Below are 16495 nucleotides of genomic sequence, written 5' to 3'. Positions count from 1 at the left end.
TAGGTTTTTTCCTTCCAGATATCTTTTCCTCTTTCATCTAAACCAGATGAAAACTACGGGGTATCAAACTAGTGCAAACTTTTCTTCAACTTTATTTACAGCATATATACAATGAAGTTATATACTTTATAAATAATACAAATGTCTTTGTCCATTATCCAATGCCAGGTCAAAAGCCTTAAGTCGAAACACTGCAGAAGACTGACAAAGTGCAAAGCACAAAACAGAAGAGGGCACACAGGTCAGACAATGTATTTGAAGCTGTAAGTGTTATCGCAGGACAGCCTCTTCCCTTTGCAGCGGCCACAAAGTTCTTGGCGATGTGGTTTCTTGAGATCAATGTGCCTTTTCTTCTGAGGGCAGGAGCAGCGAGTCCTTGAACAGATCTTAAGAAATAAGACATTATTAGAAGTGGGTCAAAGGTGCTTACTTCATGTTAGACTGACATTTAGGTTTCCTTAATCATAGTTACACATTTGGACTGATAGACTTAAGAGCTCTTGTGGTAAAAACCCTGCTGAATTAAGCTGTAAGAACCTTCTCACCTAGAAGAACAAAACCCTACCCTATCTGTAGCTAGTCATAATGCTGTGTGAACAGAAAATTGTTCATATAAGCCATCCGCAGGAGGAGGGAGGCCTACCCATCACACCTTTTTCAACTAACATTTCCTAGTATTTTGATGAAATCAAGTTTTCTTCCTGGTAAAGTCAATACCAAATTCAACAACTGTAAACTATTAGAGTATATAATGACTGTATCCTGGTAAGACTGCCATATGTTAACTTACCTGGCACTGGATTGCTTCCACTCGATAGGGATTGAAGCCCTTTTGGCATTTGCGACACAGCTGCTTGAAGTACACCTGAAGAGAAGGCAAGTTCTCAGTTACTATAGCAACTTATTCAAGGTGTAAAGTACAAGTACCTTACACCAAAACACCAGATTTGGTGCCATTCTTACAAGTTTCAGGAGAGGAAAAAAAAAAAAAAAAAAAAAGACTTTGTTAACTACCTTGTTGCTTCCAGAAATGCACCACACATAAGCACTCTCCCATCTGGTCTTGCAGTCTTTGCAGTGGAAATAGCCATACTTCTGCTCCAAGAACTGCAGAGACAGAGTTTACTGAGCACCCTCCAGCACACCGAGAACACCCAACCCAGCTCCCTTCCTACTCCCTGAGGGTGGTGAGACAATGAAACAGGTTGCCCATAGAAGTCGTGGACACCCCATTGGTGGAAGCGTTCAAAGTCATGTTGGACAGGACTCCAAACAACATGATCTAGTGCATGGCATCCCTGCCCAGGGCAAGGGGGTCGGAACTAATCTTTAAGGCCCTTCCAACCCAAACCATTTTGTGACGCTATGATACACCCGGGTGGGTTTTCAGACGCTGGAGGCTCTGCTGTTGCAGGGGACACAGAGCCTGCCCGGGGACCACCGTGCTGCTCAGGGGGGGATTTCTGGCCGCCCTGTTTCAGGGTTGGCCCCTCCGTGGGCAGCGCCAAGCCCTGTCCCCGCGCACCTGGAAGGTCGCTCGCTGCCTGGGAGCCGCGTTCTCCTTCCGCCGCGTCCCCGTCGGCTCCTGGCACGGCGGCAGCGCAGCCCTCGCCGGGCTCTTCTCCTGCTTCTCTCTGCCGTCCGCCGCCGTCGGTGTCTCCTGGGCCGGCGCTTCCGACGGCGCTGCCTTCAGCGTGGGCGCGAAGGTGCGGCGTTCGGGCGCGGGCGAGTAGAGGGCGAGGCGGCCCGGGGCGCGCAGGGCGGCGGGGCCGAAGGCGCGGACGGGCGGCAGCGGGCGCGGCCCCAGCGAGCACTGCACGGCCTTGTCGGCCCGCAGGCTCACCTGCACCGCCGCCTCCTTGGTGCTGGCCCGGCACGGCCGCGGCGCCAGCCCGGGGCTCACCTGCGAGAGCAGCGCCTGCAGCTGCGCCCGCCGGTAGGTGTCCAGGTACTCGGAGGACAGTGGCGTGAGGGGCCCCCCGAGGAACGGGCTGATGCTGCTGCTCTTGCTCTGCTTCCAGCTGGGCTGCTTGGCCGCCGGGTCCTGGCCGCGGCCGGCAGCGGGGCTGCCCCTGAAGCCCTGGTACGTGATGAAAGGGGAACAGACAAAGCCCTCCATGATCATCGCCCTAGATGGGTCAGGCTTGCCTCTTCCCCTTTCCCCGCCTTTATCTTATCTGGGGGGCTAATGGTTGCTAATTGATAGGGAAATTGGGACCAGCTGGAGCGGGGGGGGTGGGGGGGGAACTGATGGCAAGGGTTGCCTGCCTTCCTTCTCTGAAAGACCCTGTAATGATGAATAGATGTAATTCAGCCATAGGTGGGACAACCGTGGCCCTCGCAGTGAGGGAAAACCTGCTTGCTCTCCACATCGTCATAAAGGAAGGAAAACGGGACTTGCGAAACTGACAAAGCCCAGATTAACTGGTGTCCCACGGAAAACTGAGCAGAGGATGCTGGAAAGTGCATGTTTGAGAAGTCGTCTTTACGGGTATTAAAAGGTCTGAGTATCCCCATTGTTCCATTACTCGGAGATTAGCTACACTGAGCTTTTCTATCAACTGAACTGCTTTAGGAAAAGATAGACTATACTTGTGTATAAAAACTGAAGTAAGAGAGAAACAGTTACACCAGGAAAAGTGGCTTAATACCTGAATCATTAAATAAGTGTTAGTAAAACAAGCATTTACACATTAGACTAATAGTTCTTCTTCCATAATTACATCAATTTAGTTCAATTCTAAGGTAATATAGTTAAAATCATATAATTCAATTATCCAAACTGTGTATGGAGCCTTTAAAGACTGGAGAATCCTCAAATCCCTGGAACTGCTGTGATGTGAAATACTTTCTTTGTATGACTCCTCACCATCTTTATAAATGCATCGCTTTATAAACTTCAAGGGGCCAGCAAGAGAGGGGCTATAGAAGAGCTGGTAGGGATTATGTCTTTAAATGTTCACAGTGCATTTGAGAAAGACTGTTCAAGTGTCTGAAATAAATCAGTAAGTAACAGCACTTTTATAGGACAGAAAAAGGTTAAGATTCAGGAAGCACATTCATCATAATTAAAAGGAAGATGTCTCAAGGCTCCAAGTTGTGCTTGGGCTTTCAAAGCACTGTTGGTATCAACTCAAAGCAAAAAGACAGTATCAAGATGGCCAAGTTAAAACTTAATGACTGCACTGTGGCTGCAAAAAGAGTAAATTGTTAGGGTGCATTGGGAAGGGGAATGGAGATTAAATTGGAAACTACATGCCATCCTTCAAAGCAAAGGTTTGGCTACCTCTAAAATGCTTTGGAAAGAACCAGTTACTGCAACTCCCCACAGCACTGCAAGTTCGGAAGTTTAAATCGTTGGAAGGAGAAGGGATATGGAAAATTACTGTATGACAAGAACCTGAAGAAAGTGACAAATGAGTATGCAGGTGATGTGATAAAACTGTGCAAAATAAGGACTGGTACAGAGAGGTAGGAAGAACCCCCTTTATGAGACCAGAGTAGATGAACATCCAGCTAAAATGAATAACTCAAAGCTGGTGACAAGAAGAATGTTACACCCAGCTTCAAGTTATTCCACGGACTCAGTGATGAAACTAAGAGAAGAGACGTGCATGTGGAGGATAACATTATCTTTATTGTACAATAACCATGATGATAATTTCACGTGTCAAGGCCTACAAAACCACCTGAAAAGCTGAGGCTTGCACAGACCATGGTGACACTGCCGCTTACTGTGACCCTCCCGGAGCCTTTTCCTGGGAGGTCAGTGTCAGCTGCAGCAGGATGAGTCCTGACAGCCTTGGAGGTGGTACTTCATTTTCCACATCTCCAGGACGCTGAGGGAAGCTGCTGGCTGCCACCCTGGCTCAGGACGCGCTCCCTTTCTGTGCTGTGCGGAGCCGTGCCCTGAGGGACGCCCTTCACTGCGGGCACCACGCGTTACCCGAGCTTGCCCCCCGTGCCCTGCCGTGCGGGAGAGGCGGGGCCGGTTCGCCTCCCCCTTCCCGTGAGGTGGGTGCGGAATGGGGCGGGAGCGGCGGATGCTCCCGGTGCGCAGGCGCGCGGGGGGGTGTTGGCGCCAAGCTTCGAACGGGGCGGCGGGCGTGGGGGGCTGTTCCCGTCCCCTCCCTCCCCGACTCCCTCTTTCCCCCCCCAGTCCCTCCGTGAGGCGATGCTGCGGCCGCTGCTCCGCCCGAGGGGCCGCCGGCAGGTAACGGCCCCGCGTGTGGCTCGGCCCGGCCCCGGGGTGTCCCCGCTGCTCCGCGGGGGTCCCTCCCCTACCCTCCCCTTCCCTCCCATCACACCCTGCCGGGGGTCTGCGGTCACCACGGGGGTGGAAGGGGGTGTCCGGTGTCCGGGCTCGTCCCCTGAGGCCCCACGGAGACCCAGGGGCGGCTGCACAGGCCGCGCTCCGTGCTTGGGTCACTGCCCGGGAGGAGCTTTCCCTCACGGGGAGCAGCGTGGGCAGGTCAAATCGCCTTTTTAAAATGTGCTTCTGAGGCAGTGTTAAATTTCTTTGGTTTTCTGTCTCAGGGCAGCCCTTACCCTGTTTTAAAATGCCCGCCTTTCCCATGGTGTTGGTAAGGGAGCGCCTGTAACGCGGTCATCGCCAGGGAAACTGATTTTACTGTGGATACAATAAACGTAGTAAGCTGTAAAGTCCTGCGTCAGTCTTTTTGATACCTGGTTTTCAACAGAATTGTGAAACTGGCAATGTCTGCTCCACTTGAAAGCAACTTTGAATCAAATTCTTGACACATAAGTTATATAATGGTTGTAAGAGTATATATGTGATAGTATATGTTTCACCCCAGCATATGGTAGTGAGTGTGGAGTTTTGATTTGTGTTTAAAATGCCTCAAAAGTGTCATGCCTTCTCCATCTTGGTTATCTCCTGCATTCGCTGAGTATTTTTATCATCTCTGGTATAATTCCCTCTGCTCCTCTTGTCTGCTTTTTTTGCACCATGTTAATCGTTGCGGTGTTTGAATGCTCACATCACAGTCTTGAAGCTAAATAAGTTGGGTTATGACACACCAAGAAGGCAGGCTTAGAACTTGCAGTGCCACAACATTGAAAAAACAGCGTATGAAAGTGTTTTCTTATTTCTTCTCAGGCTTTTCAACAGCTGTTCCAGTAATGTTATGGGTAAGAAAATGGCTTACAAACCTGCGGAAAGACCAACTTTCTTTGAAGTATTTAAGGCACATTGCAGTGAATCAGGTACAGCTTCTCCAAAGTAAATAATTTTTATTAGGGTTGCTTTCTGTGCATCAATATTTTATACACATCTGCTCCATAGAAAAGCATCATTCAACTTGTTAGCTGCTGCTCTGGCCCCTAATCTGTATTTGCTAGTATCTACTTTTGTAGATTTCTTTAAATATTTATATGTAGGTTTTTTTCATGACATGTGCTTAGCCAGTTTTTGTACTTGCTTTTTTAGCTGCTACCTCCGTATGTACCCACATGCAGATCAGGTTTGGTCTTTTGTCAAATGCACCTGTTGTAATTATTAATGAGCTGCTAATGTTAAAAGGAAACCGTTTAACTTGCCAGTCTGAGCAAAGTAAGCGACACTAAGCGACACTAAGAGTATACTCTTAATTTTTCTGCTCTTTGGTTAGTTTTGTTAATTGTCTGAGAAACTGGTTAGACATCCTTATGTGTTTCATGTGTATCAGAGTTCAAAGCCATCTAGAAACAAAATAAACAGAAGTATGGCAATGGAAGGAGCAATGTGTTTTTCTGTTAGCATTTAAATGCCTAATGTATTTTCAAATCCTGTACGTAGTATCTTTTTTCCATTTCGTGTGGTTTTCTGTATGTTTTCCTTTATAGATTTAGGGCCCATCAGTCTCAACTGGTTTGAAGAACTCACTGCAGAAGCACCACCATATGAGCCTAAAGTGTTTGGAGAACTTGATGCTTCCTCTGGCTGGCTTGATCAAGCATCTTTTAAAACTCCAAGGACAAAACCCTCTACATACACTCAACTGGCATCAACTCCACTGATCTTTAAAGAACAAAGTGCAATATTGCCACCTTGTTCTTCTCCTGATAAAGAACTGGATCAGAAAAAAGTCAGAACAAGTGAGTAATTTCTTTTTTTTTAAGTGGTACTTAAAGGCTGCTTGTGCCCCTCAGAAGCAAGATACTTTTTTTTTTTTTTTACCTTTTACTGTTGTAGCTGATGATGTTAGAGTAATAGGTATTGCTGCTATAGGAATTGTGTGACTAAAAAGCTTATTTTGGTAGTCTTCTGAAGATCATCTAAAACAACAGGGAATTAATCTTAATGAATTCAACCTTGTGATGAAGTGGTAATATATATGCAAAATTCCCTGTATAAAATATACTGTTGTGGTCCAAATACTGTTAATATAAGGAGATATGAGCTTATAAGTGTAACCTTTCGACTGAGAATCAGAGTGAATTTTTTCAGCCATCTCATTTTTGTTTTATGCAAAATCTCTAAAAATCTTCCCAAGAGAGAATTTTCCTTCCATGCTGAAGTATGATGTGATCTTAGGGCACTCCATAACCTTTGCTGCAAAGATTTAGAAGCACTAAGCTCTTTGAGTTACTATAACTGTCATGGAAAGAAGTTACGGTTTTTTCATTTGGGAAAAAAAAGGAATTTCAAGTGGTACTTCTCGTTGCATTATTTCCAAATCCCAAGTATGTCATGAAAGTACATGTCATGCTGCTCCTTTTTGATGTACCCATCCTCCTTGGACAGAGAGAAGTTTTTCTAGCGAGAATGTATGTAAGGTTGTATCTCTGTTCTATGGGAGAATGTCTAACCCCATTCCTGAAGCACCTGATTTATACATCTCCTGTGTCTGTGCCCTCCTGATAAGCTTTTCTAAACAGATTGCAAAAAAACACAAGACTCCCGTTATTACCAGAATTGTTCTTAGATCCTAAAGCAAACTCTCTAAAGGGGCAGAACTGTGCTGCTGTTCAAATACCCTTTATAACAGTGCCTCAGTGGAATATTGTTACCATCTTTATTTCTCTGAAATTTACTGCTCAACTTCTGCTCACAAGTATTCTTAGCTGAGAACACGTTTCTTCTAAATGCAGCTGTTTGGATTTCACAGTGTTTAGTCCCTAGGGAGTTCTTGGTAGCATTTCATAAGTGGCAAACTAAGGAACCTTATGATTCTTCAGTTTCACAATGGTTAGTTTTGCTCTGTGTTTGTGCAGAGGTTACCTGTGACTGACCTGAGGTCTTCTGCTTTTCTTAGTCAGAGCCAAATGGCTCCTGTAACCCAAGTTTTTCCTCTTGTGAAAACAAGAGTGGGGATTTCACCTTGGTGTGGTACAGGGATGCAGCTATGCTGTGCATGTGGGCTCAGGAACTCAGAAGCAGAGAGAAAGGCAGAAATCAAAGTGTAATTTCTTATATTAAAGTAGTCTGGAAATTTCTGAGTAGTGATTCCTTTAAGGAGATGCTTGTTCATGTTCGGGGCTCACTGCTCAGAGGATTCTGCTGCATTGGTGGGCACACTCTCTTCTGCCTGGAGCTGCTTCACATAAATAGCTATTGCAGCCAGTGGCTCTACCAACAGTTCAAGAAATAATTTTTGCTTTATGCTGCTTAAGAATCAAGAAGTGTATGACTTAATAAATTTGAGGGAAGGCTGGTACAGTCGTATGTTTGCATGTATTGTGTTTCTTCTAAGAATAACTTCTGCAATGATAAGAAAGGCACAATACAGTACATTAAAACTGAATATGACTTTAATAATATCAAGTTAATAAAGTGGCATAATGAGTGTTTTTTTTCAGCTGTGCAGTTGAAACATGTTTAGCATTGTTTGGATTTAAATTTTGAATATATTTAAAATACTAGAGGAGAAATTAGCATTGGGTTTTGGTTTCTGGAGTTTTGGGTTTTTATTAACTAGAATTCATGTTGCATATTTTTTTTTTAAGGTTTGTCTTGAAGCTTTAAAATTGAAATTATTACTTGTAGTTTTGCAAAGTTGTGTTGATTATTATATTGTGTGTTGTAGATGGAGAGAATTCGATAAGCCCAAGTAACACAAGAAGGAAAGTAGACCAAGAAAATGAAATGCTTGCTTCTCCTCCTGGTACCTGCCGCAACTGCCTTGCTGCTAGGTATGGTAAATATGTCAAGACAAATCAAAAATAAACTAGATTTTAAGCAAAAAGCAATATTAAACCCACCATATTTGACTGTTAAACTTTCTCATAGCAGTGAATAATCTTGTGTGTCTGGTATGTTTATGATACTTTTAGGTTGCTAAATGAGTTAAAGTAAAACACAAGCTAATTTTGAAAATTTTCTTGTTTTCAGGTGATTTTCCTTTCTATTTTTCTACTCTTTCATAGCTGGAATATGTAATTTGTTGACATTATTTCAGCTTTCCAAATCCTCAACGTCCAAAGAAATAGTGGCAGTGATATATCATGTTCTTCTCAAGTAGTAAAGCTATTTATAGTATTTACTGAGATTTTTTTTTAGTAATAGCCTTGATTTTGACATTTAAATGTCTGTTTCAGATAAATGTGATTAAAGTACTCAAGTTGATTATAAAACGAGTTAAAATAGTTATTTAATTAAAATCAGTTTATCCAGTTTCCCTGGTTTCATGCAGCACATTACAGAGTACATGATCATATTGAAATGTATTACTTGTCAGAAAAATTGTTACTGAAAATTAACATATTTCACAAAAGAAGCTTTTTATGATTTTTAATAGACTTACAGTAAGGTTTAAAATACTGACTGATGATTAGGATAAATCTGCATTTTATCTAGTCAGGGAAATTGCAAAGAAGGAAAATAATGGAGTTGTTAATATATGTAGTATATTGAAATATTCCATTATTTTCAGAAACTGAGAAGTGAAATTAATACTTTGATTTTTATTTTGTTTTGCAGTCCAGCTATTTTAAGGAATACTTATAGGACACCTCAGAGAAATAATATGCCTGGTTTGTATTTCCTCTTTTTGGTTCTACAAAATACTTTATATACCTAGATAAAAATTCTTATTTTTTAGTTATTATTTAATGTCCTTTTTACATAATGTTTTTTAGGACCATATGGAAGTTTGTTTTGCACACCAAAACTTTTGGAGGTATGAATTGTATTTATTCATTTTGTTTCCTTTTCCTGAGTAATACATTTAGAATTCTGCATTGAATAGATATATATATATAATTGTTAAATGTATTTCTAGGTCAGAACTCCAAAATGTATTTCTGAAAGTCTGGGAGCAGAAGTGGATCCAGATATGTCCTGGTCAAGTTCTTTAGCCACACCTCCTACACTTGCTGAAACAGTGATAAGAGGTACTTCTAAGAATGAACAATTGCTAAGGGTTAAAAACTTCTGGGTTTGACACTGGAAGTTCTCCCAGTGGGAACTGTTTGGTTTTCTGTTTAAAAAAGACAACTCTTACAGTGATGGTTAGTGGGTGACTTTAAATAATGCAGCCCTAAATAGAAAACTTTTTTGAAAAGTTTTCTTCCTTCATATGATAGTTTAAGGAGTGTAACACAGCAAAGCATAGAAAGAGGATGAAATAATGTTTTCTTTGCACTATCACCAAACTAGATACTATTGGGCTAAGTCATGTGAGTATGTTTATGAAGTCTAAGTAGGCAGCCTATGGAGTAAACTTCCCAGCACCAGTGTTGGCTTCAGCATTTTAAACCACTCACACTGTGCCTGCCACCCTGTCGCAGCGCAGTCAGACAGACTGAGATACTGATCCAGTTCAAGACCATATTTCCTGGGTTGTTTGGACAAGGCAATTCCTGGACCTCATTTAGTGCACAGCTGCACAAAATGAATGGGTGATAACTGTTTCAGTGGTAACTAACAGTGGTGCTAAATATCAACCCTCAACCTATGGTGTTGCTGAAAGATGGATTTCATTAGCATATGATGAGCAAAATGATATTTGACTGTATGATTTGTTGATGGAAACGGAAAGACTTGGATGTCTACTTATCTCCTGACATAGTTTAACAACATGAAAAAGAGCAATCACTGTGTAAAGCATACAGACCATTTAAAGCATATTAAGAATGAATGCTGGAGTTGGGAATCTCTTTTGGGAGGGAGAGGGTGATACTACTCCCAAGGCTATTCAGTTGTGCCGTTTTGGGTGTTCATTGGTTGAGAAAGATGTGAGCTGAAAAGAAAGGCTGGGGCAGGTACCCATACATTAATGATGATGTTCTGGGAGGTGAGCTGTGGTTTGAGCTCTCATTCTCCCACTTCTTGGATGAGCCTAGGATGAGCCTAGTGATGGCTCTCTCCGATCTGACACCTGTGAAAAGAAAGAGCGAACCATTTGGCTGCTACGTAGAGCCTACATGCCACGTCTGGGAAACTTGTCATTGTAATATGCTGCTCTTCAGGCATTTTAAAAATAGGGTTCACTCTCTCCCTTTGTAATGTAGTGAAAAAATATTGCTGCTGTTTTGGGAGGTAATGGGGAAAAAAAACAAAAACAAATTCCTAACTCAAAGATCTGATCCAGATCCTTGGACAGAAAAAAACAGGGAGTAATGCCATGAATAGCTGCTTGAGTAGTGATGTTCTTAGGGTGGTAACTGGTCTACCTGCATAGCAGAAACCACAGCCTATGATTTGGGGTGCATTGTGCAGTAGTTAGGAGTTTTAGTTAGTTTTTAGGAGTTTTTTTTGTTTACAGACTTGAGTGGCATTTAAAATAGTCCAGTGAAAACCCTCCCAAAACATAACTGTGTTTGAACACACTCAGCAGATCACTTGGGAGAAGATAAATTGACTTGTCTGTCTTTCTCCTAAAGTTAGAGAGAATGATTCTGTCTCTGAAGCAAAGCAGCAGGATGGAAGAGCAGATAGAGTAAGTAGTTCTAAGAGCTATGTTCTTCTTTCAGTTAAGCTGTTTGGTTACATGCTTACATTCCTTGCGCCAAGAATGAAAAATTCTGTCATTTTCATTTTAAGCTCTCCTCTTTGGCCAGGTTTTTAAAAGTTACTGCTGACAAAACTAAATTTGTGAAATGTGGCTGTACACTGTATTTTCACAAATAACCCTATTTGAGAAATGTTTTTTGCTGTGTTTATTAAAAAAACCCAACAAAACCCCCCCACCAAAAGCACTTGGATTCAGCAGCAGGGGGTGTTATTCAGAGAAAAATCAAACCTAGGAATTGCCATGTGCTATTTATATGAGGGTTGGTTGATTTGTGTTTCTCCTGCTTCTGTCCAACTTTTGGAAGTTATTCTTTGGAAATAACTTCTTGTGCTCAACCTAGAGTTGAGTTTTAATTTCAGTCCTTTGATAGTGTTAGGGAGAGTTCTTGCATAATTGTAATTTCACTCTGTATACGTGAAAGCTGAATGATTATTCAGACTGAAAACAGAGGATGGCACTAAAAGGATTCAAGTGTAAATTTAAATTTGATTCTTAACTACCTGAAACTTCACAGTTTAACAAACCATTACAAGTTAAAATAAGCAAAACGTCTTTGTCCTTCCTCATATCTCCTTTGTTCCCTTTTGAGAGGCTTATAGTAAACTGTTGAACCCATTTACTGCCCTTAAGTTGACTGCAGAATGAAACCTGATTTGCATCGAAAATGGGAATTGCCTGCTTATTTGCTTTTAAAGTGTACCTATGAAAACGTTACCTCTCATTTTAAGAGATGCAGCATTATTCAGGTACCTGCAGTAAGTGTTTAGAGTTGCATGCTTTACTGTTAAAGTGACACTCACTGGTACGTAATGTAACAACTTTTGTCTTTGGTTTACAGATTTTGCACAACTTTTTTTCCAGCCATGATAAATGTCCTGAGATAAGTGATACAAGTATGCTGTTGGTACCAGAGACAGTCAAGCTAAATGCTGAAGATGATGTCAAAGATTTGGGTATGCATTGATGCTTTACCTACTAAGTATACTGTGAAGCAAGACTGAGGATGAGGCTACATTGTGTGTCTTGGGCTGCTGTTATGGCTTATTTCTTCTGCCAGCTGTGTACTTACTCCCACTTCCTGAACTGATTCAACTTTGCCAAACTAACGTAGCCTTAAAAAAGGGAATGTCTGCTGAGTCAGTGAATTAGATCACTGTCGTGGTTAAACTGGATGACAACCAGATTAGTGCTGTGAAGTGTGCTCACTGCGGCTGAAGACAGACGCTGTGGGAGAGCAGAGAGAGAGAAGTGGTACAGGCTCAAGGGGGAGCAAGACTACTGCCTCTAGGTGTTGAATAGGTTTAGCTTTGTCACGAAGTTTCACCCCAGCGCTCATTATTCTGTGGTGAGCTTGGTTTTTGATCTTGTTAAATCCTTTCTTCATTTACTTCACCTGTTCAAAATAGGTAATTCTAAATGGAACAAATCCTTTGGGAAAATGTTTAGATTTTTTTAGTGAATGCAGAAAATACCCAGGCAAGGCAAAAAAAAGTTTTCGTTTGGTGTTTTTAGTGAGAAGGTGAAAATGTATGCTTCCTTGGGAGCTTTTTGATTTTAGTTCAGAAATTATGGCAGAAGGGAAGAATATTAACAGAAGTTTGTTCAGCCTGCATAGGTGTAAAAGAGTGCTGTAGGGATTCACACAAGCTAGACAGGACAATGTATCCTTTGGATTGTACGTCTTCTTATCTGAATTAAATGAACTGCCCTAAAAAAAAAAGTTTGGTGGTATGTGTAAGAATTGTGAAAAAATCAGTTTAGAATTTGATAAAGAGGGCTGAGAATGCTGGGATCAGGAAGCATTGTTGCTTGCAGAGTGATACGTGGTACTATTTTTATATTGTAGGTTCAAATGTCCTGAGAAAAATGTGTTTGATAGTAAACCTATTCAAGTAAATTGTAATCAGTAAAATACTTTTAGAAATTAAAGACAAATTGATGTGTTGGTCTGTGTTCCAGTATGGCTTATTACATTGCATACTACAGTAGAGAAGGCCAGTTAATACAAAGTTTAAATAAAACAACAGGGGGAAGAAAATCATGTCTCTGAAAGTACAAAACAACTTGCCATTTTTTTTCCTATGTCTTTCCTTTTTGATAATAGTTAGCTTGGTATTTGAAAATGCAGTGTGAAAAGAAGGACAGCTCAAACCTCCATGTTTGTGCCTTTCAAATGTTGGTTTTCTCTGGAATAGAATTGTATGATCATGTATCATCAGTTTTATTAGGTATACATTTTGTTTCAGTTAAAGAAAATAAGAGATCATAATATATCAAATCATCAAATATCACCTCCCAGTGAGTCCAGAAGTCAAAATGAAATTCCCTGATTTTTTTTTTCCCTGGCAAGAGTGTACAGTTTGAGACAGTATCTCTACAGTGTTTCAGATAATTCTGGTTTTCTTTAATCCAGAAAAGGTTATGTCTCTTGTTTAAGTAAAGAGAAATAAGCTGTGTCTTCGTAGAAATATCTACTGACAAGTTGTTACAGCATAAAAGAACATGGACACAGAAATTACTTCAGAGGCTTTAGTAAGGGAAAAGGACCTGTACACACAGTCTGTAGTGTTGCAGTTTCCTTTTTGAGATCTCCTTTAGTGAAACCTTCTGCCACTTAAACATAAAATAGAAAGTAAAAAGAATGAGTATCTGTTCTGTGTCTACAGTGTCAGCATGAACCCATAATGGATATATTACATGTAATTGGATGTGTGTGACCAAGTACTGGGAAATGGACTTCCAAATGGAAAATCTTTTGGATATTAGGCTATTTAAAAGTTCTAAGAGGGCAAGTTATAGAATTTTAAATTAACAGAAATAGTACCTAAAAAAGGCTTATGGAAAAAGTTAAGCTATTGGTTATATGCCCAAGGAAAACAGAGGACAGTGATGTTTTCGAGGGACTTCATTATGACTTCTTTGATATGAAAAAGGCTTAGAAAGTACTCTTCAAATAAAACCTAGCTGTATTCTTTAATGTGGACTGTATTGATAGGTGGGTCTTGGTTCATACTTTTGAGAGGGTAATATTTTTATTTGGTATGTATAAGCTTGTAAGACTATCTACAAAGTAGAGTTTGCGTTATTTTCCCCACTGCATATTTTATATGTGCACAAACAAAAATTTCTAATTACTTTTCTAATATTTTGCCAATCGTGGAACTACTTAAAACCTTCCCAGTCAATTAAGAGATTGAGAATATTTTCTAAATCCTTCTAGAAACTATACTATATCGTAGCAAAAGACAGTTTAATAAATTAATCCTTAAAAAAGAGTTTCCTTAGCTGCCAGTTATAGAGAAAAATAGGCGGCTTCTTAACATGTCTTATACCTACCAGCAGTATAAATTTTAGAAGAAAAAAATCCAGGTATTTTTCTTGTCAAAATCACCACTCATTCTCCTGTCCTGCCTGTAGGGGAAAAGAAAAACTCTTTTGAGAAGCTCAGTTTTATCTTGGAAACCTTAACCGCTATGGTCCTCGGGAGGCCAGGGAATCTGCATATATGTCCTTTGCCTCCTGTTGCCTCTGACAGCTGCTTAAATTTATCTTTACAAACTTGCTCCTGAGTAAAAGTAATGACTATAAAATTCAAAGCTGTATCTACATCTAAAAACCCAGTGCTGTTCCAAAGGTTATTTCCTAAAACCTAATTTTTTTGCTTCTTTCCCTCCCCATCTTCTCTAGAGTCAGAGGTGTCAGATGGCTTACTTGTTGAGATGGATAGCTTTGATGACACATTCAACATGCCCACTAAGTCCAGTGGAACTCTTCTACTGATGCCACGTGCTTTGGATGCAGTAGAGAAATGTGAGATAAACACAGATAAAACACACGGAAAGGAGGAGGCTCCCTCTGAGCAACCTAATAGAAGAAAGACTGGCATGTCACAGGAAGTGAAAACAAATAACTGGACTGAAAAAGCACACTCTACTGAAATGAATGGTTCTTTACTCCAAAACACCACTGAAGGTACAGGAGATGGTAAAGATGATTGTTTAACAGGACATGAAAAGGAACTGGAGTCACTTAGGATCTCAGATGTGCAAGATTATAGGACACACAAGTCATTTAAGAATGAGAAGCCTGTAAAAGAAGCTGTGCAACCTTCATCAAGCCAGTGGTCTCAACTGAACTTATCTGACCTTGACATAGCTCACTTGGAGATGTCTGAATGTAGCTCTCCACCCTCTGACTTCCATAGAGAGGAAGATTTAGGAGAGAAGTCAGTACTAATGACCAAGGATGATGCTGTAGAAACATCTTTACTGAATACTTCAGGCTTGATAAGAGCAGAAAAGCTACTGAGTGTCAATTTGTCAGAAAAATGCTATGAAATGGAAAATGCTGAAAACAGCCCAACATCAGAAATAACTCCAGTAAAAGCTATGTGTCTGAGCATTCAAGATCCAAAGTTAGTAAAAGGATGTGCAGCTGAGATTTCCAAAATGAGCTTCTTAAACTGCAGCGCTTTTTTAATTGAACATACAAATGTCACAGAGTATTCTATAGTCTACAATGGCAGCTTTTCCAAGCATTTAAAAACAACTTCTAAATCTGTTGTAACTGATGTTCTGTCTCACCCACTTATGTGTAGTGCCACATCTCCAGATAATTGTGATGACCTACATTTGATAAGCAGTGAAAATACTCTTACAAAGTCCAGCTTTAAAAGCCTGAATATGTTATCCAACTTGAGAAAGAGATCCAGGAGATTTATTTATACAATAAATAATACTTTACTGTATCAAGAAGAAAAAGTACAGAAAGAAGTAACCTCTGAAACACCTACTCATCCTGTACTACCCCATTCGGAATCTGATTCATACGAACTTAGAGGCTGTCAGGTGGCCAGTGAGGTTGAACAAGGTATATTAAGCTTTTCATCACTTGTGGAGGATTCATTATTTGTTAAGAACCTTTCAAGTAAATGTTTCAGATAAAATCCTGTAAATTCTTATGTTTGTGAAAAAGTAGCCCGGCAGCTAGGAATCAACATATGGTATTAGTCTGTTACATAGTGATAAGAATAACATTATTTTCAAGTTATCTTATGCTAGCTTTTCTCAGATTAGTTTCTGCAATCGAAACTTTCACCTTGAACCATTATTCTAATTGACAGACATAATTATCTTTGTCAATGCTGGTTATACATCCATTGTGTCAAGGGCCACTCTGTCTGAGTTGATAACTTCAAAAAGATCATAAAGAATATTAAAGTTGTGTTGTTATTTTTCTAAAATTAGGGGGTTTAAGACTGTACATCTGTTTCCTCCCAAAGTACAGAATATTTTAAAAAAGAGTACAATGAAAGCAAACAGGCGCTCCTATTTTTAGAAGCTGTTGTTCCTGCTAGAAGAGTTACTTTAATATGAGGAGTTGAAGTAGTTTAAGTCTGAAACAAATCCTTATGTTGAGACACATGGAATGGAAGTCCATCTTTTCAAATTTCAATACAGCTAAAAACTGATTTATTGTTTTTTGCCTGATAGCATTAATGGCAGCCTAACTCGCTTCTTTCTGTTCTGTTCTGTATTAGA

At 40.6% G+C, this 16495-nt stretch overlaps 2 protein-coding genes across 7 annotated transcripts in view; one reads left to right on the top strand and one right to left on the bottom strand.

Moving 5' to 3' along the window:
* Nucleotides 1–63: 63 nt before the first annotated feature.
* ZAR1L (zygote arrest 1 like) lies at nucleotides 64–2210 on the bottom strand. The gene is made up of 4 exons (XM_027898294.1): nucleotides 1526–2210; nucleotides 1015–1107; nucleotides 791–865; nucleotides 64–386 (listed from the first exon to the last, which is right to left on the bottom strand). Exons 1-4 carry the CDS (start codon nucleotides 2123–2125, stop codon nucleotides 243–245), a joined length of 912 nt encoding a protein of 303 aa, XP_027754095.1. The 5' UTR covers nucleotides 2126–2210; the 3' UTR covers nucleotides 64–242.
* A 1757-nt stretch (nucleotides 2211–3967) lies between these two features.
* Nucleotides 3968–16495, top strand: part of BRCA2 (BRCA2 DNA repair associated) — a 38225-nt gene continuing 25697 nt past the window's right edge. For 3 of the 6 annotated variants that reach the window (XR_003572827.1, XM_027898284.1, XM_027898280.1), the window contains exons 1-10: nucleotides 4077–4213; nucleotides 5120–5226; nucleotides 5845–6096; nucleotides 8028–8133; nucleotides 8921–8973; nucleotides 9079–9119; nucleotides 9222–9333; nucleotides 10825–10880; nucleotides 11794–11908; nucleotides 14643–15824. Coding sequence is in view for 5 of the 6 variants with exons in the window: in XM_027898284.1 (XP_027754085.1) it covers nucleotides 5148–5226; nucleotides 5845–6096; nucleotides 8028–8133; nucleotides 8921–8973; nucleotides 9079–9119; nucleotides 9222–9333; nucleotides 10825–10880; nucleotides 11794–11908; nucleotides 14643–15824 (1996 nt within the window). In the remaining variant the exon portion in view is untranslated. Of the gene's footprint in view, nucleotides 4053–4076; nucleotides 4214–4451; nucleotides 4472–4531; nucleotides 4658–5119; nucleotides 5227–5844; nucleotides 6097–8027; nucleotides 8134–8920; nucleotides 8974–9078; nucleotides 9120–9221; nucleotides 9334–10824; nucleotides 10881–11793; nucleotides 11909–14642; nucleotides 15825–16495 lie in introns of those variants that run through there. The other 3 variants (XM_027898282.1, XM_027898283.1, XM_027898281.1) reach the window with 3 other exon arrangements.

This window comes from Empidonax traillii, unplaced genomic scaffold (assembly GCF_003031625.1).
Source record: "Empidonax traillii isolate 1590-97213 ecotype Southwest subspecies unplaced genomic scaffold, ASM303162v1 scaffold589:size398478, whole genome shotgun sequence".
Classification (NCBI taxonomy): Eukaryota; Metazoa; Chordata; class Aves; order Passeriformes; family Tyrannidae; genus Empidonax; species Empidonax traillii.
The sequence above is the reverse complement of the archived record's forward strand: the minus strand, read 5'-3'. Positions and strand labels throughout refer to the sequence as shown.

Coding starts and splice junctions, on each gene's coding strand:
- ZAR1L (XM_027898294.1), bottom strand. CDS start 2,125: ATGATCATGGAGGGCTTTGTCTGTTCCCCTTTCATCACGTACCAGGGC. Junction 1,108..1,525: donor GGCAGCGAGCGACCTTCCAG/GTGCGCGGGGAC, acceptor CTGTCTCTGCAG/TTCTTGGAGCAGAAGTATGG. Junction 866..1,014: donor GCATTTCTGGAAGCAACAAG/GTAGTTAACAAA, acceptor CCTTCTCTTCAG/GTGTACTTCAAGCAGCTGTG.